We start from the raw sequence: 24903 nt of genomic DNA on the forward strand, positions 1-24903 counted from the left end.
CATACCTTTTATATTTTTCACCTTGGGAAAACAATATCTTATGCTTTATGTCTTACTTGTTTCTTAGCATTTTCATTCTCAGTGCAAATCCTTCCATTCTCCATACTTTCAAGACCCACCTTTCTGCATTCCAAACTCACAACTATCTAAGATATTAAAATGCAAATTATGACATTAAGTTTTAATGGAATATCTTTTGCTGTGACACCGCTTAAGAAATCCACAATGGAATAAAAAGCAATAAACTATTAGCTGGAGGAGCTCAGCAGGTCAAGCAGCACCTAGGGAGGAAATAAATTCTCAAAGTTACAGGTCAAAACTCTGCATCCAGACTGTGTCTATACTACTGTTTACACTACTTATAATATCAACAGTCCCCATATTATAACAGGGTTGCACCACCAAGAACTGTTTGTAACCCAAAGTGTTCGAGAGCCAGAATTTCCATACTCCCCAGCTAAGGGAAATATCTTCAAGTCCTTTAAAATTTTATGACCAAGGTTTTACTTTTGTAAACACTAGAAAAGTCATAGGAACCTTGAAATTTACATGCATACACTGCTTAATGCAGAAGCCCCATAATTGCTGCTAGTAATCCAGGCTATGGTACTTGCAGATCTTCTGAAGAGTCATAGAATCGTGGAGCATAGAACATAGAACCATTATGCCCATGCTCATTATTTTCCCTCATTTATACCAATCCCATTTTCCCACATTAAGTTCAACATTACCTATTTAGATGCCTATCTAAATGTCTCTTAAAAGCAGAAACTGTATTTTGTTCTATCACAACCCATGAGGGTCCCAGCATCAATCCCTGTGATACCCCACTGGTCAAAGACTTCCAATCAGAAAGGTATCCTTACACCATCATTCTCTTCTTCCTATCACTAAGCTAATTGTGAGATCCAATTAGCCCAGCTTCCTTCGATCCCATGCATCTTAACCTTCTACTGCCCTGCCTTCATCAATCTTCTCAGCTGCCTTGTGAAAAAATCTCAATCAAATTAGTGAGACAGGATTTCCCCCCACACAGTTTATGCTAATTATTCCTGACTTTCCAAATGTACGTAAATCCCTCAGGATTCTAACAATTAATTTTCCTGCCATTGGCATAAGGCTCACTGGCTTGCCATTACCTCTATGCATAATCATGTGAGATTAGTGAATACAGGTAAACCCAAGGAACTTGTGGAATGAAAATATACAAGTGAGTTGTTAATAGTTTATCAAACCGTAATTACTACTTAGTAAACTCTTAAGCTCTTGTAAATTAATTCCGTGTATGGATTGATATCTTCAATAAATAGTACAAAACATACTTTGAAAATAAAATTCTTTTGGAAAAAATATTTTACATTCTACCTTAATGTTTACACTTATTTTATATTCTAACAAAATGTGTGAAGAAAAAAATAGTTGTAAGTTTGAAGACACAAATTTGCAAAAAGATGCTGTAATCTGGAACAACCTACACTGCTCAAGGAAATCAGTAGTTTGTTCAGTATTTTTGGATTGAAGGGAATTATTGATGTTTTGTGTTGAGAACCTGAAGCAGGATTGATGCAAGGTCTTGATCCGAAATGTTGATAATTCCCTTTCCTCCACAGATACTGTTCAACCCACTGAGTGCCTCCTGCAGTTTATCGCTGAAAGATTTCCTCTTTGATTTCCTTGCTCTCAGTGCAGCTTAATAACAATTAGTCGCTAGATGCAATAGATTGCCCTGAACTGAGACCTGATCACTATCAACATCAAAAAAAATACAAATCTGAAAAACAAAAAATGTTGGAAATTCTCAGTAGGCCTAGCAGCACCTTTTGCGAGAAGTTGTTTCAGGTTAATACATCACAGAAACTTAGAACCTATAGTGCCTATATAAAGTATTCACCCCCAGCACCTCCCCAAAAGTTTTTATCTTTTATTGTTTTGAAACATTGAATCACAGTGGATTTAATTTGGCTTTTTTGACACTGATCAAAAGAAAAAGACTCTTTCGTGTCAAAGTGAAAACAGCCCTCTACAAAGTGAACTAAATTTATTACAAATATAAAACATAAAATAATTGGTTGCATAAATATTCACCCCACCTTTAATATGACACACCAAATCATCACTGGTGCACCCAATTGTATTTAGAAGTCAGATAATTAGTTAAATGGAGGTGTGTTTTTTGAGATCTGTGTGCAGTCCAGGTGTTTCGATTGATTGTAGTAGAAACACCTGTATCTGGAAGGTCCAACTGCTGGTGAGTCATTATCCTGGCAAAACCACACCATGAAAACAAAAGAACACTCCAAGCAACTCTCTGTAAAGGTTATTGAAAAGCACAAGTCAGGTGATGGATACAAGAAAATTTCTAAGTCACTGAATATCCCTTGGAGTACAGTTAAGTCAATCATCAAGAAATGTAAAGAATATGGCACAGCCGTAAATCTGCCTAGAGCAGGCTGTCCTCAAAAACTGAGTGAGTGCAAGAAGGGGACCAGTGAGGGAGGCCACCAAGAGACCCATGACAACTCTGGTGGAGTTATAAGCTTCAGTGGCTGAGATGGGAAAGACTGCACATACAATAACTGTTGCCTGGGTTCTTCACCGGTCGTGGCTTTATGGGAGAGTGGCAAAGAGAAAGCAACTGTTGCAAAAAACTCACATGAAGTCTTGGCTTGAATTTGCCAGAAGGTATTGGGAGACTGAAGTCAGTTGAAAGAAGGTTCTATGGTCTGATGAGAAAAAAATTGAGCCTTTTAACCATCGCATTTAAAGCTATGTTTGGCATAAGCCGAACACCACACATAATCAAAAACACACCATCCCTACCATGAAACATGGTGGCTGAATCATGCTGTGGGGATGCTTCATTGCAGCAGGCCCTGGAAGGCTTGTGAAGATAGAGGGTAAAATGAATGCAGCTAAATACAGGGAAATCCTGAAAGAAAACCTGATACCATCTGCAAGAGAACTGTGACTTGGGAGATTGGTTTTCCAGCAAGACAATGACCTCAAGCATAAAGCCAAAACTACCTTGGAATGGCTCAAAAACAACAAAGTTAATGTCCTTTGACCCCAGCATCTGCAGTGTACTTTGTGTTTAAAGTTAATGGCCTGGGGTGGCCAAGTCAGAGTCCAGATCTCAATCCAATTGAGAATTTGTGGCTGGACTTGAAGAGGGTTGTTCACTCACGATCCCCATAGCATCTGACAGATCTTGAGCAATTTTGTAAAGAATGGGGAAAAATTGCAGTGTCTAGATGTGCAAGGCTGATAGAGACCTATCTACAAAGACTCAAGGCTGTAATTGCTACCAAAGGTGTATCTACTAAATACTGACTTGAAGGGGGTGAGTAATTATGCAATCAATTATTTTATGTTTAATAATTGTAAAAAAAATTAGACTAATTTGTAGAAACTTGTTTTCACTTTGACACTAAAGTGTCTTTTTCAGTTGCAAACATGAGCAAATCTGCAGATGCTGGAAATTCAAGCAACACACACAAAATGCTGGTGGAACACAGCAGGCCAGGCTGCATCTAAAAGAGAAGCACTGTCGACGTTTTGGGCCGAGACCCTTCGTCAGGACTAACTGAAAGGAAAGATAGTAAGAGATTTGAAAGTAGGAGGGGGAGGGTCCCCCTTGTCCTCACCTACCACCCCACCAGCCTCCGGGTCCAACGTATAATTCTCTGTAACTTCCGCCACCTCCAACAGGATCCCACTACCAAGCACATCTTTCCCTCCCCCCCTTTCTGTTTTCCGACTCCCTTGTCCATTTGTCCCCCCCATCCCTTCCCACCAATCTCCCTCCTGGCACTTATCCTTGTAAACGGAACAAGTGCTACACCTGCCCTTACACTTCCTCCCTCACCACCATTCAGGGCCCCAGACAGTCCTTCCAGGTGAGGCGACACTTCACCTGTGAGTCGGCTGGTGTGGTATACTGCGTCCGGTGCTCCCGGTGTGGCCTTTTATATATGTTGGGGAGACCCGACGCAGACTGGGAGACCGTTTTGCTGAACACCTACGCTCTGTCTGCCAGAGAAAGCAGGATCTCCCAGTGGCCACACATTTTAATTCCACGTCCCATTCCCATTCTGATATGTCTATCCCTGGCCTCCTTTACTGTTAAGATGAAGCCACACTCAGGTTGGAGGAACAACACCATATACCAGCTGGATAGCCTCCAACCTGATGGCATGAACATTGACTTCTCTAACATGCACCTCCTCCCCTTCTTACCCCATCCCTGATATATTTAGTTTTTTTCCCCCTCCTTTTTTTCTCTCTCTGCCTGTTCTCCATCTCCCTCTGGTGCTCCCCTCTCCCTAAGCCTCCTGTCCCATGATCCTTTCCCTTCTCCAGCTCTGTATCCCTTTGGCCAATCACGTTTCCGGCTCTCAGCTTCACCCCACTCCCTCTGGTCTTCTCCTATCATTTCGCTTTTTCCCCTTCCCTCCTACTTTCAAATCTCTTACTATCTTTCCTTTCAGTTAGTCCTGACGAAGGGTCTCAGCCTGAAACATTGACAGTGCTTCTCCTTATAGATGCTGCCTGGCCTGCTGTGTTCTACCAGCATTTTGTGTGTGTTGCTTGTCTTTTTCTGTTGATCAGTATCAAAAAGCCAAATTAAATCCACTGTGATTCAATGTTGTAAACAATAAAGTATGAAATCTTCCAAGGGTGTGAGTACTTTTTATAGGCATGGTACATAGGTATCTTTTACCAAGCTGTTCATGATTCAAACAAACAGCTCACACAGGGCAGTGAATTAGTTAACAAATTCTGCTTTAATCTATGCACATGTGTAAATATATAAATTGCTGCTAATAGTAAACATCAGGATTAGAACTGCAAAATCCAAATGCAATCATTTTCCTTTCTAAGGAGATACAGATCAAATATAATCAAACATTTCTCAAAGAATCACACTTTCCTCCTTAGAATAAGCCATAAGACCATAAAATATAGGAATAGAATAATGCTATTTGGCCCATTGAGTCTGCTCCACCATTTCATCATAGCTGATTCCATTTTCTGTCCTCATGCTCCTGCCTTCTCCCTGTAACACTTCATGCCCTGACTAATCACAAATCTATCAACCTATGCTGTAAATATACCCAGTGATATGGCCTCAACAGACACCTGTTGCAATAAATTTCACAGGTTCACTACTCTCTGGCTAAAAATATTTCTCATCTCTGTTCTAAATGAGTGTCCTTCCATTCTGACGCTATCCTCTGGTCCTGGATACCCCCACCATTGAAACATCCTCTCCATATTCACACTATTGAGGCCTTTCAACATTTGATGGGTTTCAATGAGATCGCAGCGAATCTTCATTGAGTTTTAAAATTAAAACTCAAAAATCAAAAAGGCCAAAATGCTCTCTACTTTCTGCTTGCAGTATTTTGCATTGTACATAAAGTACCAAGATTTTCCAATCTCTTGTGTATTGGGTGTTTAAGTTTTTTTAAAATGGGTTCTTTCAGGTTTTTGTTTCATGGCTGCCTGTAAGGAGACTGATCTCAAGGTTGTATAATTTATATATACTTTGATAATAAATATCCTTTGAACTTTATTCTTTCCTATTTTTCTGATCAAATTGGGCAACTTTACAAAATCTGCCTCATTTTTGCTCGTACTCAATGTGACTTGATTTCTCTGTAGTCATCTTGCAGCTTTGTAAACTTGAAATAATACAATCATTAATTTGTATTATGAAAAGTTGAGGCCAAGCATGGCAGTTTCTACTTCCTACTAGTTTCATCTATTAACCTAGCCTACTTATTCTACTGTTTTCCATCAATCAATCCTCAGTCCATACATATATTACAACTGTCTTCTCATACATTTTTTTGGTAAGGAACTTTGCCAAGATTCCAGGAATGAGGAAATGAAACTTGATCTTGTACAGCATCTTGAATAATTCTCTTCACATTACTGCAAATGTGTTTTAAATAGTATAGTGGAAATTATTCACTGTATTATATGATCCTAATTTCTTAATAGCCTGACAGAACAGCTACTATTAGGGTGCCATAAATCGCTCCAGTTTGTCTTTTCTCCACTTTTTTTTATTTTGCAGTTTTATCCAAACTAACTTGTGCATCCAAATGTATCTAACATCCTTTGCTACTGTTATGTATCCCGTAACTGGATCACTTACCAGCAAAGATAGAGAGGTCCGCTGAAGTCTGATGGTACCATTTTTAAACGTTTTATTTTATAAAGGGGCACAAAAGTAAGGTTAATACAAACATTCAGATAACATGCATCGTCAATACTCAATCTAAAGCGCAGGTATAGTAATAATCAATAAGAAATAAGCTCTATCGTTGTCTAGGGGTAATGTACATATTGTCCACTGTATATCTAAAAGTCTCTTGCGGTCACTGCAGTTCCACCAGCTGCCGTCTTTTGTGGTGTCGCAGTGGTGCACTTTTGTTGGAGACAGAAAGATAGAGATTGAATGGAACAGTTACCCGGCGGGTTTTTCCAACCTTTATGAGTTCGCTCGGTTGGAGTCTCGTTGGGGAATGGACGCTCACTTGTGGCCTCTCCTGTAGCTAAGCCGTTCTTCTGTGGTGAGGTCGCCAATCCCAGGCAAGAAAAAGACGCACACGAACCCCCCCACCAGCTGTCGCTATTAAACGCTGTCACCGGATTTCTAGCATGTCTTCTGGTGCATCTGGGGGGGCCGTCTTTACAACCCCTCTTTTATCTGAACTCACGGGTCTCAGATGTCAATCAGGTTGGGATGATGCAATCTCTCTCCATCTCTCCACCCACATTGCCCTGAGGGTATACACGTAGTACAGTTCACAATTCACAAAGGTGTCTCCACGAGACAATGACCACAGTCGCCAGCTTTTGCCTCGCCGTGAAACGAGGGACACCGCACGTATCTCTCTCTTCTCTTGGGTCATTGACCCCCCCTTCACTAGGGCTCTTGCGATTCTCACAAAGGAGGGGGCTGTGGTCATAACACCTCCCCTCTTAAAAACGTTTTTACCAGCGCTTAAAATGGAGTGGTACAGAGTTTTACAGGGTTTTAGGATCTAACATAGTACAAAAGCTTTTCTACAGAGCTGTAACGTCATACATTTTTCAGCGTCTAAACAGTTAACGATTAAAGTGGCACTTCCGTTAATATGGTAACATCTTGTCCCTGACTAAAGGCTGGTAGCATCAGATTTCAACAGGCAGTGTTTCCAGGGGGTTGTCTTTGTTATTCACATGCTTTGTCAAAATCCCGTACAGCCGGTTTTTCTATTTAAAAATGGCGCCCCCATTAACCGTCACCTCTTTTCCGGTGAGTTCCTACGTGGGGGACCTGGGTAATTTGGCGAGGTACTCTCCCGCCTTTCCGTTCCATAAGGGTTATTCTCTCAACACCGTGTGCCAAACTTAAATCATCGTGTGAATTTCCACCCAATTCTTTAATGTTACACAGGTAGCTAACCCTTTTGTCAAGACCGTGCAGGCTGATGGGTTTCAGGTCGAACCTTTCCCTCAGGCCGCATTTAAAATTCGGCTTTTTCACAGCGCTCTCTTGAATAACAACAGCGTGTGGGGCACCTTTACATTCCAAATCAACCTGTAATCGATGCGCAGGCACCGTGTTACCAAGCCATTGTTTCTGTAGCCCGGTTGCTTCTTCTGACACCAATCTAAACTTTAAATTTTCTTCATTCGATTTGGGATCTACAAACTTCCCGTTTCCTTCAATAATAATGTTTATCCCCCCATAGTCGAGTTCCACTTTAAGGTTCACCACCCCTTCGTGTACAAACACCTGGGAACCCTCCCTTCCCCCAATTACCAGGGTTAACCCTGTCTTCGCTGAACCAAGTCCATCTGACCCACAAGGACTGCACTCCTTTTCAACTGAAATCAAATACCTCAGACTTTTTCTGAGCTCCATTACTAGGTTCAGTACCACGTGCATCCACATCTTGGACACACTCAAACAGGACATCTGCCTCTTCCAGGCTTTCAATACCCGTACCCGGTCCAAATTCTAACTTCCCCGGATCCTCCCAGTTCCTCTCTGGGCAACTCCCTTCCGGAGTAAACTCAACCCCGCGGGCTGAAACAACCTTGTCTGCCAACCCAGCAGACCTCTCCAAGGTAATGGCATCCTTTTCATCTAGGACTGCCTTCATCAACACCTTGACAACTCTCAACTTCTTCAAACAGGGCTGCCACCCCCGACAGATCATCCATGTCCAACTCTGGACCTTTTAACAGCTTTTTCCATTTCTCATCTTTATTTCCTACCTCTAGGACCTTTCTCTTCGTTAAGGGCAGATCTAGCTCCTCTCCCTTAACCCCTTTCACTTTACTACTCTTCGGTTTACCACCCTCAGAACCCTTGTGGTACAGGGTTGGTAGGACTGTCTTGGCCAAATCAATACTGGCCAGATTTAAACTGCTCGCTTTCTCAGCTGCCTTTCTCGACAGGCTGTGAATGCTTGCGCCTGTGGTACAGACTGGAGATGCGAGGGGCGGGGCTGCAATCCTCACAGGCTGTTTGAGCCGTGTCATCCTTGTCCAAACCTGCCCCCCGGCTAAATCATTTCCGAGGAGGACGTCCGCGTCAGTTCTCGGGAATTCTGATGGCACCCCTATTTCCACTGGTCCAGATACCAGCTCACAATCCATAATTACCTGATGTAGGGGCACCATTTCTATTCTTGTACCTATCCCCTTCACGGCCACCATTCCCCTTCTCCGACCGAAATCTAGTATCTTGCGGCGGATCAACGACAGCTCCACCCTGGTGTCTCGCTAGATTCGGACGGGAATGAGTGGGTCTCCCCCCCTTCACGGACACAGTTCCGGTTGACAGCCAAGTCTCTGACCCCTCTTGTACTCTGTCTACCCAGGGCTCTCTCGTTGATTTACTGATTACCACGGCACACCCGATAGGGACCGCTGCTTTCCCTTTTTCTGGCTCCTTTCTCGGAGCAAAGCACCTAGAGGCAATATGTCCTCCCTTCCTACAATTAAAACAGGTCAAGCCCGGAAATCTCGGGACACCTGGCCTTTCCCCCTCAACCTTACCACTAGCTCCCGGCGGGACCTCTGCCTCAGCCGGTGGACTTTCTCGGTCGTTCCTTCTCTTTCTCAGCTACTTCTAGCTCTTTTAGCTGAATTTCATGCTGTCTTTGCTTTTCAGCTTGGTCCTGCTCTTTTTTCACCTCTAACCCCTTTAGTTGGAGCTCCTGGTCCCGTTTCACCTCTAACTCCTTTATGCGGAACGCCTGCTCCCTTTCTTTCTCTCTCTCAGCTACTTCCAGCTGCTTTATTTTAAATTCATGTTCCAACCTTAATTTCTCCAACTCTAGCTGATCCATCCCACTAGCTGGTACTTTTTCAGGGATATTTTCCAATACCTCAGCTTCAAACACTTTCTTCCCAATGTAATACTGAGTTATGACCCCTCGCACCTCCCGCTTTTTCATGGACGACCTCACTTCTGTGAGGTCCAATCCCTTCGCCAAATTTAACAAGTCTGATTTGGTGGCCGCCTCTAGCGTCTCCACAGTCGGGTTTTTCATAAATTCACCCACGTCCATCTTTGCTGGTTTCCCGTCTGGCTACCTGCGCAACCAGATCCAAGTTTGGACTTACAAGCCCGATTCACTGGCCTCCCAATTTTGTCAAATCCCGAGACGAGAATCCCAAGTTGTTACGTATCCTGTAACTGGATCACTTACCAACAAAGATAGAGAGGTCCGCTGAAGTCTGATGGTACCATTTTTCAATGTTTTATTTTATAAAGGGGCACAAAAGTAAGGTTAATACATTCAGATAACATGCGTCATCAATACTCAATCTAAAGCGCAGGTATAGTAATAATCAATAAGAAATAAGCTCTATCGTTGTCTAGGGGTAATGTATATATTGTCCGCTGTATATCTAAAAGTCTCTTGCGGTCACTGCAGTTCCACCAGCTGCCGTCTTTTGCGGTGTCGCGGTGGTGCACTTTTGTTGGAGAGAGAGAGATAGAGATTGAATGGAACGGTTACCCGGCGGGTTTTTCCAACCTTTATGAGTTCGATCCGTCGGAGTCTCGTTGGGGAATGGACGCTCACTTGTGGCCTCTCCTGTAGCTAAGCCGTTCTTCCGTGGTGAGGTCGCCAATCCCAGGCAAGGAAAAGACGTACACGAACCCCCCCACCGGCTGTCGCTATTAAACGCTGTCACAGGATTTCTAGCGTGTCTTCTGGTGCGTCTGGGGGGCCTTCTTTACAACCCCTCTTTTATCTGAACTCACGGGGTCTCAGATGTCAATCAGGTTGGGATGATGCAATCTCTCTCCGTCTCTCCACCCACGTTGCCCTGAGGGTATACACGTAGTACAGTTCACAATTCACAAAGGTGTCTCCACGAGACAATGACCACAGTCGCCAGCTTTTGCCTCGCCGTGAAACGAGGGACACCGCACGTATCTCTCTCTTCTCTTGGGTCATTGACCCCCCCTTCACTAGGGCTCTTGCGATTCTCACAAAGGAGGGGGCTGAGGTCATAACACTACATAAATATGTTATTTGTAATTGGCAATAAATGTGAGGTGTATTGTACCATGCCAGACTAAAGTAGTGAAATTCTACTTTACTTTGCTGTAAATACTTAATAATTAATCGTTTGAGTTAAGTTCATTCTGAAGGAAAAATACACACAAATAAATGTATACTATATTCATATACAATCTTTATTTATCACAAAAGCCTCATAAACCTATAATGTATGTTATACATATGTACAAAGGTGACAGTTACAACTAAAGTGGAGTTGACAAATCATGCCTTTTTACATAACAGTTATCTATACAATATATTTAGAGCCAAGGCCACCATGTTTTTAGTAGGTCCACTCTGGGAAATAATTGAACAATACACATCAAGTCTCTGTGGCTGTAAGAACACAAATGACAGATCTAGATGCTCTCAGCAGACAAAATGTCACATTTGAAAGAGAATATGAACATAAAACATCCAAATTTGTGTACAAATAATAACTGAGCAGCTACAGAAGTATTTACAACAATCTACAAATGAAAAGCAAAAACTCTTCCACGTATGTTCATCACAAACATTTAGATACTCGTTCCAACTAGTTGGGAAGTACAGTCAACTTCTTTGGAAATTATTTGTTCCTATATTTGTCAGTTTCAGTCAATTTCAAATGGTCCAGCAAAAACATGTCTACATTACTTGATACATCTCAGTTTACTCCTGGCATAAAAGTGGTTCCAAGCCTGATTCATAGGTCAGCGATTTAACATTACATCCCTGCTGAATACAAGTAAATTAGATATTCCATTATTTCCAGTAAGTGCCACAAAAAAGATCAAATGTAGAAAAATTGCATCCTATAAAATTCAGTACTGAATTAGATTTAGAACAGTCTAATATTTGTCAATACACAGAAAAAGCACAAGAAGATATTCAAATGTTTTAAGAATTTTTATGATTGCCTCTTGTAAAGATGAGCAACAAGGTATAAGTAGATTTACTTAGAAACAGGGTTACAATTAAGGAGTCTATTAAGAATCCTATATGATTCATTTAATGATAGTGCAGTATTGAGAACAAATCAACTTAATCTGCAATGCAGTATTATGCAGTCAGATATAGTCATACCTTTATTTTCATATTATTACTAATCATTTGAAATGTTCATAATCTCCATTACGTGAACGCCTTTTAAACATGTTGATGCTCCAAACAAAAACAGAATGACAAATAGACAAGATCACAAACAGTAAATACTCAGGATACTGGAAATTGGAATTGAAAATGCAGATGCTGGAAATGTTCAGCAGGTCTGGTAACAGTTTTGGAGAGAAGCAGTAAACTTTTCAAGTCAATGAGCTGCACTGATGAAATACTCTGCAGTCAAACACACTATGCTGGGTTATGATCCAAGCCAATATGCATTCTCAAATTTGTTTGATGAATACATTTTTGTACAATGATCTTCTGAAAATTTTAGTTGGTACAAAAGAGTTTTAAAGTCATCACTGCACATAAATGGGAAAATGTTTTTAAAAAAAGATGCCCTCTTAAATCAGTACTATTGCACTTCTTACAAGCCAGGTTAACTCAAGGAATGAGAAATTGAATCTCAGGGAAGTATATGGTGACATATATATGTACTCTGATAATAAATTTACTTTGAACTTTGAAAATAGAAGAACACTATCGAATTGATGAAACTCCCAGTTAGAAATCAAAGTATACGATTGATTTATTTACTAATGGTTGCTTAGATTTATGTGCTTTTACTGGTTAGAAGCTTATTACTGACAGCATTTATAGTTTTGTTGCAGCAGCATCGCTTTCCAAAAGCACAATGCTGCCAATTATTTCTAAATGTGCAAAATATTGTCTCCTTATCAAAATTAATCCTCACTCACTGCACCCAGTCCTATCAGAACTACCTCCTTTTCCCAATCCCAGTGTCTCAAATTTATTGAAATCAAATGATTCCTATCTAAAATTATCCCATGATGGGCAATTATCAAAGACTAATGTTATAATACATTTTCACCTCAGTTTTTTTTACTTATCCTTCTTATTCTCTTATCAAATTTTTTTAAAAGTGAAAATGAGTCAGTTCTTAAATATATTATTTCTGTTTTGTTATCAGACACACAAATGGCTATTGCCCCAAAACAATACTATTCAAATATTTCAAAATTATATGAATATTATGTACTTTTCTGTCCAGCAAGTCTGCAGACACAAAAAGTATGGCTGACAAAGATTACATCATGTGAAGTGGATTTGTTGTGCTGAATTCACTTCATAACTAATGTGAACAATGTTAATCTGCACCTCAACTGTTTCCAATTTAGGCCAAGTAATTTTCAGAGAGCCAATGGGTTTTACTAAGTCAATCAGACACCAGTTAGCAAATTTGAAATAATGACAATGAAAAAGACGGTACAAAGAGATTAGCTTTGGTAATAAAATCATATTGTATAGCTTAAAATCAAAACATAATTTAAAGCAAATCTGTACTTGAACTGAGTGTGAACTGTCTAATATTAAAAACAAGAAAACATGAAATGTGGTTATTTGTGAAAAGGGAAGTGCAGGCAAAACTCCATCTGTTTAGGTCATAAATGATTAAAAAAAAGAACTCCCTTCTATTTTCGTGCTTTGCTACACTTAAGAACAGCCCCAAGTTTAAGTGGCATAAAAATGTATTATTAGCCACTTTGATACAGATAACAAAAAGTTGGTGTGAGCACTTACTGTTTGAGGATGAAATATAGGATATCTTGCTCATAATGAGAGTTTGAAAATTTTACGTTTACTATTACTGCAAGGATGAATTTAATTTTAAAGATTAGACTATGAGAAGTAGCAGTTACAACTTATTACACACAGAGCCTTTAAAGTCAAAACCACTGTTTATCAATCTTTGTGTGTAGTTTTTAAAGTTAATTCTACTGTGAATCGGCTGCAAGAAAATGAATTTCAGGGTAGTATATGGTAACATATATGTACCTTGATAATAAATTTACTGTGAACTTAGTACTTTAAAATGATGGATAAGTACTCACATAAATGTACAAACGTGTAGTGGAAGGTACTAAAGGTCATGCAGAAAGACTACACTACAAACAGGTTTCCTACTGATGTCATGAAGCTCACTGAAGTTCATGCTACTTCATGATAAAGTGCATTTCACTACATTACTTAAATACAGCTGAGCAACCAGACATTATTTAGTGGTTGTTTTATCATAAATATAAATGTATACTCTATGAACAAAATCTAATGATAAAAAATTAATTATAAAAGCTCTATTAAACTATTTAGTTAGATTAGAATAAATGCACTTGAAGGCAATAGAAAGTAATATTAATATTAGAATAATTTATTATTCTAATATGTCTTGTATAATCATGTCCATGTATGCTTCAAAATATATAACAAGGACTAAAACCCTGTAACCAAAACCAGAAATTAATCATACTGTACTGATCCACTTGAGTACAGTCAGTGCATAGTTTCTAGAAATGGATTTCTAAAATCACCGTGAAACATTCTCTGATAAGAATCTTTACAGTATTTAACGGGGTTCAGCTATTGGTGAAATAAACCATTCCTATAAAAAATACTGAGTGGACATTTATGTACTTTTGTATTTCCTTAGAATTTCTTACCAGACAAGAGATACACTAAATAAAAATATTTTATTACCTTGTGAAGATCTGCTGCTATTGTGAATTTCTTACTCCTAATTAGAACTTGGAATCAAACTAAAACTGGTGTGAATGTTTACTGTGAATTTCTTTTTCTAATTTGTCTCGGACTGTCCTGACTGTTCCTATCAAATTCCATCCAACTGGCCACGACACAAACAAGAAATCTAATGTGTTGCCTGGCCACTCATGAGGCAAGTTGAGGGGAAATCTATTTTTTATTTTAGTTCCTTAATCTGTTGTTAAGACTACTCTGCGATATCTCAATGAGTGCTACTATGAAAACTACTTGGATCATAGTATTCAAGCTAAAAAACAAATGGAGTGCTGCCTTTTCATAAAAGTAACAGAATGCAAAGATCAAAAAAGTCATGTTTAACAAATGGCTTCTAGTGCCAACAAGGCAGAAAATGATCATGCAGATTCCAAAAAAAGAGAATGTGATAAATATGATCACCATGCAGACCAAAGTGGAATACTTTTTATAATGCTGCAAAATATTTCCTGGGTGTGATGCCCATCACTTGTAGTCGCTAGACAGTTGATTAATGGTGCTGCTTAGTAGGAGCGAGCTCAAGCAGAGTTTCTACAGTCACTGCTACCTGTGCCAGTCCTTTCTCTTCTAGAATGTGAAGGGGCAGGCACAACCGATCCTAAACAAAATCAAAAACAAGAGAAAGGGAGGGGAATAAAAGGAAAGGAGAAAAACAAAATTAACAAATGATATACTTGTGTAAAATAACAAAAATTGGAAGACCTGAAAAATGAAATAACACCAAATTAATTTGCATACAAATGAATACCGGAAAAAGACAAGTAGTAATGAAGTGGGAAGATGGTGTGGTTACACTTGCTAAAACCTACTTCAATCAATAGTCACTACTTTCAAACCTCATGTACTGACTCTATGAAAGATAATGGAAGTTAATGCAAAAAATATACTCTACTTAAAGCTGAATGAATTTTGACATTAAATACTGTTTACATGCCGTCTTTGTACGCATAAAGACAAAAGGTTTTAAAAGGTATTACATTGAGTTAGTTTATTATTGGTAGACCTTTCATCCTATACATGCATGGTTAAAAATGCATTAGTGATCTATACATCCAATTCCTATTTAACATAATGAGAGGCAACAAATCAATTTCCTTGTTGAATTTCAGCTATAATGTAAAGTTAATTTCAGTTATAATGTTACCTGGCTTTTCTGCAAGGGAACACACATGAAAGAATTTTACATATAATGGTACAGACCCCAAACTTTCAAGGTTGTCCACTGAAAAATACTGCAAAGTTATTATTCATCACCCATCAGGAAAAAAAAAACCCAACTTAGTTTTCTAATACCAAAACTAAGCCAGGTTTCAAACAAATTTGGAAATGATGTCATAAAAATCAATTATTTTCAAAATAAACTACTCAGTGAGAAATAAGCAATTTGAATCTATAACTTTCTCTTCAAACGTGAATAATTCTTAAAATTTATTGATAACAATCTTTTCCTGTCAAATTGGAACTTTATATGAATTGGAAAATTCTTTGAAATGCAAATATTATTGGGTACAGAAATTATAGATACACTATTCTTTCATCAGGTATTGTTTCAGTTAATTGAAAATTTATTATTTGGCATTTAGATTCTTTCTTACAATATTACATAAAATCAACAGCAGCTCTCACTGGTTCTGACCTCGTAAGTGTTGACTGAACTACTGAATACTTTGAACTTCTATTTCAACAACCACAAGTCAACTCTCAAACTAAAGAGACATTATTTACATCCTCCAGCATCAAGGAAGTTCAAATATTTTTAATATCTTGAGAAAATTTATATTTTTATTACAGAATATTATGTGCTGTATCTTCAGAACACCTTTCAAAACATCTTGCTTTAATTAATGAAAAGTAATGTTTACCTGTTAAAACTAATTTTACAAAAATCCATCACTGGTTGAGTCATAAAATACATTCCTGTGCTGTGCAGATTATATAAGTCTAGGCTTAAGTTCTTATTTGAAGAGAATCAAGTTGATCAATCAAGAACCAACAGAACTGTTAAAATTTGTCTTAAATATTGGGATATTGAAAAAATAAATAAGCCCACTATTCCCCACTCCTGACTTCTATCCTGCTGGAAAGGGGTGTATACATACATTGCTGAAAAGTTAAAAGTTTACACTGATTGGTCATTATGTTTGAACACCCCATTGAGTAATCACTTTACAGCTGCACACGGCAAAATAAGAAGTGGACTCTTACCATGGACTCATTCCCCAGCTAAGGGCAAAGAAGCTAAAAGTTAAGATTCAGAGAAGGGCACTTATTCCTTAAAATGGCTTGTATCCCCTTTGGCAATTGTAAATTTAGGTCTCAGAGTTGAGCAGAATTGTAAACAAATAACAATTGTGGCACTTCTATGCATTCTCCTTTGAATGTGTTACACTGATTTCATCTTTGGTACAATGCAAGAATAAGACTTGTGATTAATATGTGAAAAATGAAAATGGATTGAATCAAGTCTTGTATAACTAATTCTGATTACAACAAAATAATTTTCAGTGATCCAATTACAGGTAGTAATGACCACTAGCTCTCATTAAATGTCAACCTCTCTGAATAGAGGATGTAAAAATTTGCAAATTGTGTAATATTAACTGTTGTCTTGGAAAACAGGCATAAATATTACCTGGAAGATTGTTACACTATCTGTTCGTAAAGTACTTGTTTTTGCTGATCAAGAATTCGATATTTTATTTATAAACTGAGCATGACAAGGTGTTATATAAAAAGTCTTTATAAAACATATCTTTGATGTTTCATGATTAAAGGCAACAGAAGGTAGTTAGTAATTTTTTTCTTTGATGTTAGTGTCTTAATCAAAAATATCAAATATAAATTAAACTATTAATGATGTACTAGGCTAGATAAGATTTCTGTACTTGAGAAAAGCAAGTTCTTCAGTTACAAGCGAACATTTAAGTAGAAAGATTTTTTATGTACCTAGGTGAGTCGATCTTTACTCCATTAAATTTGGTTACATTCTTTGTTGCATAATGTTATGTTGAATTTTATTTATTTTCAGAGACCAGGCAGAAATTGGTCTGAAACAGTCTGCACTTCCTGAACAATTTTTAAACATGGTAGACGTTCAACTGTGGGGTCAGGACCAAGGTGATTTACAATTGATACATTAAAAGTTCTACATAATTTTTCTGAAATCATTATTCTCCCCCCCCCGAGAAAATTGAGATTATTACTACTGAACCTATTCTTGCTATGGCTTTTAACAGTTGTGCTTTAATACACCCTGTAACAGTAATATTGAAGGCAGAGAAACAATAGACATATGGTTAACTTAAAACATTTAAATGTGTATGTGTGCAGATTCACAGTAAATGAAGATAATCAATAGTCTGCAACCTAAACTGTTACACAAGCCACTCAACCGCATTATAAAAGTCAGCATTATCAACTTAATGCAATTATAATTGATTTAAATATAATCCAAATGGATCACAGTTTGATAGAATAAATAACGGAGTTGTTTTGAAGACAGAGTATTTTAATGCACTGTCTTTTTATATCTGGCAATCCAAAGGCAACACTAAAAGAGAGCAAAATATCTAACTAATGTTGATTGTAACTACTTGATCTATTTTCCAATGAAGTCCTGCCCTTAGAACAAGCCCCAAAAGTATGTAAACAAGTCTTGTTATTTTGGAAATATTTTAATCTGATTATCAAGATAATCATAAATAGTCATGACAATTATTTAAGTTTTTTTGGAATGTGTATGCATGCATGAATGTTTCATCCAAAGAGTGGGCTGAGAAGACCAAATGATTAAAAGATAATAGAACTTGGCTTAAAACCCATAAAATGCAAAATGAATTGAAGGCACTATGAATGGTTTCTTCTCCAAACTATTGAAATCTAATCATTGGATCTCTATTAAAAATCTTGAAGTACTAGAAAACATTTTCTATGGAACTTTATTCAATCAAAACCAGTAGTGTAGTTCACTTACAGACTCCCTTTCTCTCATCCTTCCCCTTGCACATACCTTCTCTTCTAATTAGAATACAGTGACCCAATGGTACAGAGCAAAAAGCAGAAGCATAACATTGACGTAAAAGAGAGCAAAGCCTGCAAGCTGGACACCAGAGAGAGGGGCAAGAACAGGACTGGTTATGCTTGCTCCCAAAGTCAGTAGCATGTCAACCGTCTTTTGAGTGCTGAGGAAGTTGGCTTGGAGCACATCAGATGAAGAGCAAAGGACATCCTTCCAATGTTTCAGTGAGTGAGGAGAGAAATGACAAAGAAAAATTAGTCGAGAAAATCAGCATGCAACATTTAATTAGATTTTTACTTTTGCCTCAGTTTAGAGCCATGCATAATAAACGAGTCTACAATTAACTTTAATGTGCCAGCAACTCATTTAAATGTTGAATTCATTTCTAACATTTATTTAACTAACAGCCATTACCTTTACATATTCCCTTTTCATTTCCTAAGATTCATGGATTTGTCTGTGAATCTATTAGAACAAATATTTTCATTTGATGTAACTTCTGTTTACAAAGACTGACTGTATTGTCGTAGAAGTTGGAGCAACAGCTTATTGCTGCTTTCTTTAACTATATTCTTATAACAAAATTTAAATTTTGATGAAATGCTAAGCCAACCACATCTGTAGTTGTACTAACGGTTTCAATTGTAACTGCTGGAACAGTTTGTTGTCAGGCTAGGTTGCACTGTACCATGTTATTGCTAGATTGGAGCTGGAATGTTTATCTCTAATTTCAGTTCATGTAAAAATAAATATTGCAAGATGTAACACAAGAATTCCACTGTGGAAAATATTGTTTGGATAATAGAGGCACAAAGGAAGTATTTCACTAGGCAATAAATATAATAAGATTGGTTTTGTTGTTCCCATATGCTTATTAAACTCAGGAGCTATTTATCTTTGGAAAGAGCATGTTATTTAGAATATTTTCATTTTTTTATGTATGTTATGTTTTAATAAGAAGTTATAGCAGTTAAATACCTTTACACATAACAGCTTTGATAGAATTTCATTAGATTTTCACACAGAAGCAAAATGAGAAGAAACAAGAGCAGTATTACGTTGATTCCAAGGGTAGCATTCTGAGGAGGAATGAGTTGGGCATTAAATAGCAATTACTACAAAGAATAGGAGCAAGCTATCAAAGAAGTTATTAAACACATCCTGAAAGCAGACCTGGCATGTGCAAAAAAGGAGGGAAAACAGTATTTTTCTGTTATATCCTCCAGTTTAAAAATGAAAACCTTCACTGATTCCCTACCTTGTTTTCAAATAAAAGTATTTTAATTTACAACCACTATTATTTTCATTGTAACTGTTTACTTTTCAATCATACTCAATAAGAAATCAGAGAACAATTATTTTAAAGACTCAATTGAAACTTGAGTCTTTAATTGACATTTCAAATGCAGTTAATTGTATTGGTGCTTAAGATTATCAGGTCTCTTGTAATTCTGATCTTTTATTGTTAAACCTAATGTAGGAACATAATTTCAATTAGATAAACACATATTTAACAAAAGCATGAAAATGGGTTGTATCAATGAAACACAAGAATTTAATCTGAAAGCATAAATATCTGTACTTTGTGAATATCCTGGATGCAGGGAACAATGTTTTTGATTACGATAAATTTTAAAATGCTCTTAAATTACTTTAATTATGATTCACACAAGGTCATTATACAGTTCACTGCATTCGCCATTGAGAATTGCAAATACACAATTGTTAATGATCTGCCACAGTACTGCCACAATAATCCATAGTGGTTTCTGTATTCTTCTAGTTAGTTTATGATCAATAAATGGTACAATGACAATTTACAAATTTGTGGATAAAATACTTCGTGGAATTAATAGTGACATCATTGGTAGTACACTCTGTACAAAGAAAATATGGCTTTTAGAAACCTATTGCAATTGTTTTTGTCTGACCGGTTGTATTCTCTTTTAGTTGAAGATGCACCAAGAAACCTCGCATTTGAAAGAAAGGAATGTTCAATATTATGCCCAAAACAGCGCCAAATAAATTGTAGAATGTAGAAACATTGTTCTTGTCTACTGTCAAAGTATGTTAAGTTAAAACCTGTTAAAATAGTTTCTCTCCAGCTCATGCAGGTATAAATCCAGCTAAAAGATTCAAGTCACCCAACAAAAATTAAATCATATACCCATAAGGTAAAATTTATACATGCAGGAGACTGGAGATACTGAAAACACATTATTGTTGTACCGACGGAAGTCCACATACTTTGAAGTCTCACATCTTTGAAATTTATTTTAACTTAAAAAGTATTATTTTAATTGTGACACGAAGACAATATTACAGTTTTCAGTAAATTTGTACCTCTAAATCCAGCATACATAACATCATCAGTTCTGGAATTCAGTTTTGCAATTCCTTATAGTTAAATGTATATTTTATAAAAATCACATGCTGTTAAAAATGTTCCTGAGTTAATGCCAAGGTTATATTTTTAATGAATCATGCAAAATTCTGATAAAACTAAGGAAAAAAGTTTACTTCTCTAAACGCATTTGGGGGGGGGGGGGGGGGAGAAGCTGACACCTAATGGAAATTAGCAGTGAAAGTAGAAAATGCTGGAAACACTCATCATTTGATGGAGAGTAATGATGAAGTGTTGTCTTGCATTTTCTATTTTCTATTGCTTTAGATCAAATTTCTCTCTGTAAAAAGATTCAAAAGAGATTCCAACATTAATAGGCCAAGAATACTGTATCATCAAACCAGATTTGTTTAATTAACTCTCTTGAGCATGTCCACACCCTGGTAATTTAAAATCAACGTTAACTTTAAAACAAAGAAGAAATGACAATGGCTCTGAAATCTCGTGCAGTGTAACTGTCAGAGTGTGAAAAAAGAACTGCAGAATGCACAATAGGAAGCTGGCTGTAGCAGTGAGAAAAACTTTTCAGGACAGTGGGTCGCTTGCTCGACAAAGAGACACTGGAACTGAACAGATTTCAGTTGAGATCTCCATTAAGAGAAAGAATATGAATTGGAGTACTTAGTAATGACTGATGAAATGGGAAAGAGGGAAAATTGAAAGAGAAATAAAGAGGGAAATAAGCAATAATCACAATAATGGCGTTTGTTTCTGATCTTTTTTTTCTAAATATGTGACTGGTCAGTGATAACTGATATGTCAATTATTGCATCAATAATGTTAGATGTCAATAAAAACAGCAGAATGAAGCATGTAGAGGCACAGAATCTAGGTTTGACGTAGACATAATATAACCTCAAAACAAGTGCACGTACCTGTGGTACACCAATTTTCTTACATGCCTCTAAGAAGTTCTCCACATTTCGTCTGCATTTTGCCATTGTAAGTTTGGGCTGTAACCAGAAGTTGAACAAGCTAGTAAACTGAAGTCAAAGTTCAGTCTATGGGAGATATTATAGGAAAATGTTGGATAAAACAACAGGAGGTGATGGATTGAAAAAAGAGGCACATAGGATATTTATAGAACTTATGTTTATATTTAATTACCCCATGCAGTTATACATAAAGAGAAAGTTTAGTTTGAACTGAAACTGCTGATGCTTTAAATGCTGCCTCAGTGCTTCAATACTTCTGACATGCCAGTCCACAGCCTTCTCTTTTGCCACAATGAGGCCACTCTCAGGGTGCAGGAGCAATGCCTCATATTCCGTCTAGGTAGCCTCCAGTCTGATGTCACAAACATCGATTTCCTCTTTCAGTAACTTTTTCCCTTCTCCTTTCTTCTATTCTCCACTCTGGCCTTTTACCACTTCTCACCTGCCTGTCACCTCCACTGCTACCCTTCCTTCTTCCCCTTTCTCCCACGATCCACTCTTCTCTGCTATCAGATTCCTTCTTCTGCAGCCCTTGACCTTCCCCACCCACCTGACTTCACCTATCACCTTCTAGCTAGTCCTCCTTCCTCTCCCCCCAACTTTTTTATTCTGCTATCATCCCCCCCTTCCTTTCCAGTCTTGAAGAAGTGTCTTGGCCTGAAACATTGACTGTTAATTTCCATGGATACTGCCTGACCTACTGAGTTTTGTGTGTGTTACTTCAGTCCATTTTTAGGAAATCTCTGTACTTTAGCAGTTATAAAAAGGTTAGATTGAAGTTTACACTAAAATGCAAATCGTTAAACAATGACAGGACATCAAATAATCATTTAAGGATGCAGTGAGCAAGCACAATGCCACCACAATTTTCTCAAGAGATCTTCAGAATCACAGAAAGCAGTCAACTTGATGTACTCCATGTAATATCAAAAGTGGCTTTGTACAGCAAAGGCCACTGGAGCAGACTGCATGCCAACTACACTCCAAAACTGTGATATCTGTAGCCAAGCTATTCTAGTATATTCGCAATACTGGAATCTACCTGTTTCCAAAAAGCAGTTATAAGTCTAACCTGGCTAACTACTACATAATTAGTCTAATCTCATTCTCCAGCAAAGTGATGAAAGGTGTCAGCAACAGGGCTATTAGATAATACTTACTCACCAATAACCTGCTCACTCTTGCTCAAACTGGGTTTTGCCAAAACTATTGGTTCCAGACCTCATCACAAACTTAATCCCAACATAAGACCATAAGACATAGGAGCAGAATTAGGCCATTTGGCCCATCGAGTCTGCTCCGCCATTTCATCATGGCTGATCCTTTTTTTCTCCTCCTCAACCCCAGTTCCTGGCCTTCTCCATAAGACAAAGGAGCAGAAATCAGCCATTCGGCCCATCGAGTCTGCTCCGCCATTTCATCATGAGCTAATCTCCCCTTTAGTCCCATTCCCCATAACCTTCGATGCCATGTCTCATCAAGAATCTATCAATCTCTGCCTCAAATACACCCAATGACCTGGCCTCCACAGATGCACGTGGCAACACCAAGCAGATGAATTCTATTGGTGACTGCCTTTGACATCAAGGCAACATTTTACCATGATTAAATTGAAGTCATAGAGCAAGAAAAAGAAATACACTCTATTGGGTGGATTCACACCTCACACAAAGTAAAGCAACTGTAGTTAGGCAAGATCCATTGACCCAGCATCAGGGCATCAACACAGGGGTTCCTCATGTTAAGTGTCATTGGCCCAACCATCTTTAGCTAAATCATCAATGACTTTACTCCATCAGAAGGTTCCAACTAAGAACTTTTACTGATGATTACACAAACAGCTCCTCAATAAATGAAGCAGTTCAAGCCAGCACACAATAAGATCTAAATAACAATCAAAAATGGGCTGATAAGCGGCAAACAATATTTGCACCATAGAAGTAGACTAAACAAGAAAGATTAAAAATTAATTTTATTTATCACATATATATCGAAGCATCAAAACCAACAGTGAACTGCGTTGTTTGTGTCAACGACCAATGCAGTCTGAGGATGTGCTGGAGGTAGCCCACAATTATTGCCATGCTTCTGGCACAATCACAGCATGCTCACAACTCATTACCCAAATGTCTTTGGAATGCATGTGAGAAGAAACCAGAGCACCAATAAGGAAGAAATCCATGTAGTTATGGGGAAAATGTACAAACTCCTTACAGACAGTGGTGAATATTGAACCCTGACTGTTGGTGCTGCAAAGCGTTAATGCTAATCATTATGCTAACATGCTGCTACATCCCCACCATCCCCCATACCATACTGCCCCGAATTAGTTAGCTACAGTGAAGTTGCTATATAAACCATTTGGAATTCTACTCGGCTCTCCCTACCTTGTTGAAATTTCACACACAATGAACCATTCAGCAAATTATTTAAGCATTTCCTATTTGATCACACAACAAATCTGCCTTCCTACAGTGGAGGTCACCTTGTCCACAACGCCCAAGTTTAACTCGAGAGTTCCCTCCATCTGACTGATTTTCAGACAACAGTTTAGACCAAACAGTCTGCAATCCCTGATCTTCCTGGTTTAGTATAACGTACCTTTACAGTCGAGTCTGTCATCTATTCCCTTTACTGCCTTCAAATTTGTCAGACTCCTATTACACCATTTACATTAAATGAGATATATACTCCAACCAAATAATGAGATGACCAAAATAATTTACTTTAGTCCCTGCAAAAAGCTCAGTTCCCTAACTTGTTACTCCATTGTCTTTTTCTGGTAACTGAAGTCAACCCAGAAGAGTTTTAAATGTATTAATTTATACATTTATTGCATATTTATGAAAATGAATTTCCACTTCCCATATGTTCCAGCTTGGTGGTTAGAACACTTATCCTGTACCTTTGTTACCTCTAAACTTGATCATTAGAATACACTTGTCCAACCTGCCTATTTCTACCTTCCATGGACTTTAAGTAACTAAAATTTTGTGGTTTTTATACTATATCACGAGAAGTCATGTTCAACTACTACTTTGTGTTCAATTTATTATCAGAATCAAAGACAAGGCAACTGATGAAATTAGAACTGGAATTTGAAAATGCAAGTTTTATGAGCACAACAGCTTTTTTGTGGCAATAAAACCTTTTAGTATCACCACCAACTGGATGTAACTAGTACATAATTCTTACTCTCATGGAGGAATAACAACAATAGTAATACATATTTTACATTGCTTTTAACATGGCATAATATTCCAAGGT

The 24903-nt window shown here is 37.8% G+C and overlaps 1 protein-coding gene across 9 annotated transcripts in view; it reads right to left on the reverse strand.

Annotated features, from left to right (window-relative positions):
• Positions 1-10696: 10696 nt before the first annotated feature.
• Positions 10697-24903, reverse strand: part of LOC140725615 (DISP complex protein LRCH3-like) — a 144655-nt gene continuing 130448 nt past the window's right edge. For 6 of the 9 annotated variants that reach the window (XM_073041290.1, XM_073041288.1, XM_073041289.1 and 3 more), the window contains 2 exons: positions 21577-21654; positions 10697-18507 (listed from right to left, as the gene is read on the reverse strand). In XM_073041290.1, the coding sequence (XP_072897391.1) occupies positions 18301-18507; positions 21577-21654 (285 nt within the window). In that variant the 3' untranslated portion in view covers positions 10697-18300. The other 3 variants (XM_073041287.1, XM_073041285.1, XM_073041286.1) reach the window with 3 other exon arrangements.

The sequence above is a fragment of the Hemitrygon akajei genome, chromosome 3 (assembly GCF_048418815.1).
Source record: "Hemitrygon akajei chromosome 3, sHemAka1.3, whole genome shotgun sequence".
In the NCBI taxonomy this organism is placed as follows: domain Eukaryota; kingdom Metazoa; phylum Chordata; class Chondrichthyes; order Myliobatiformes; family Dasyatidae; genus Hemitrygon; species Hemitrygon akajei.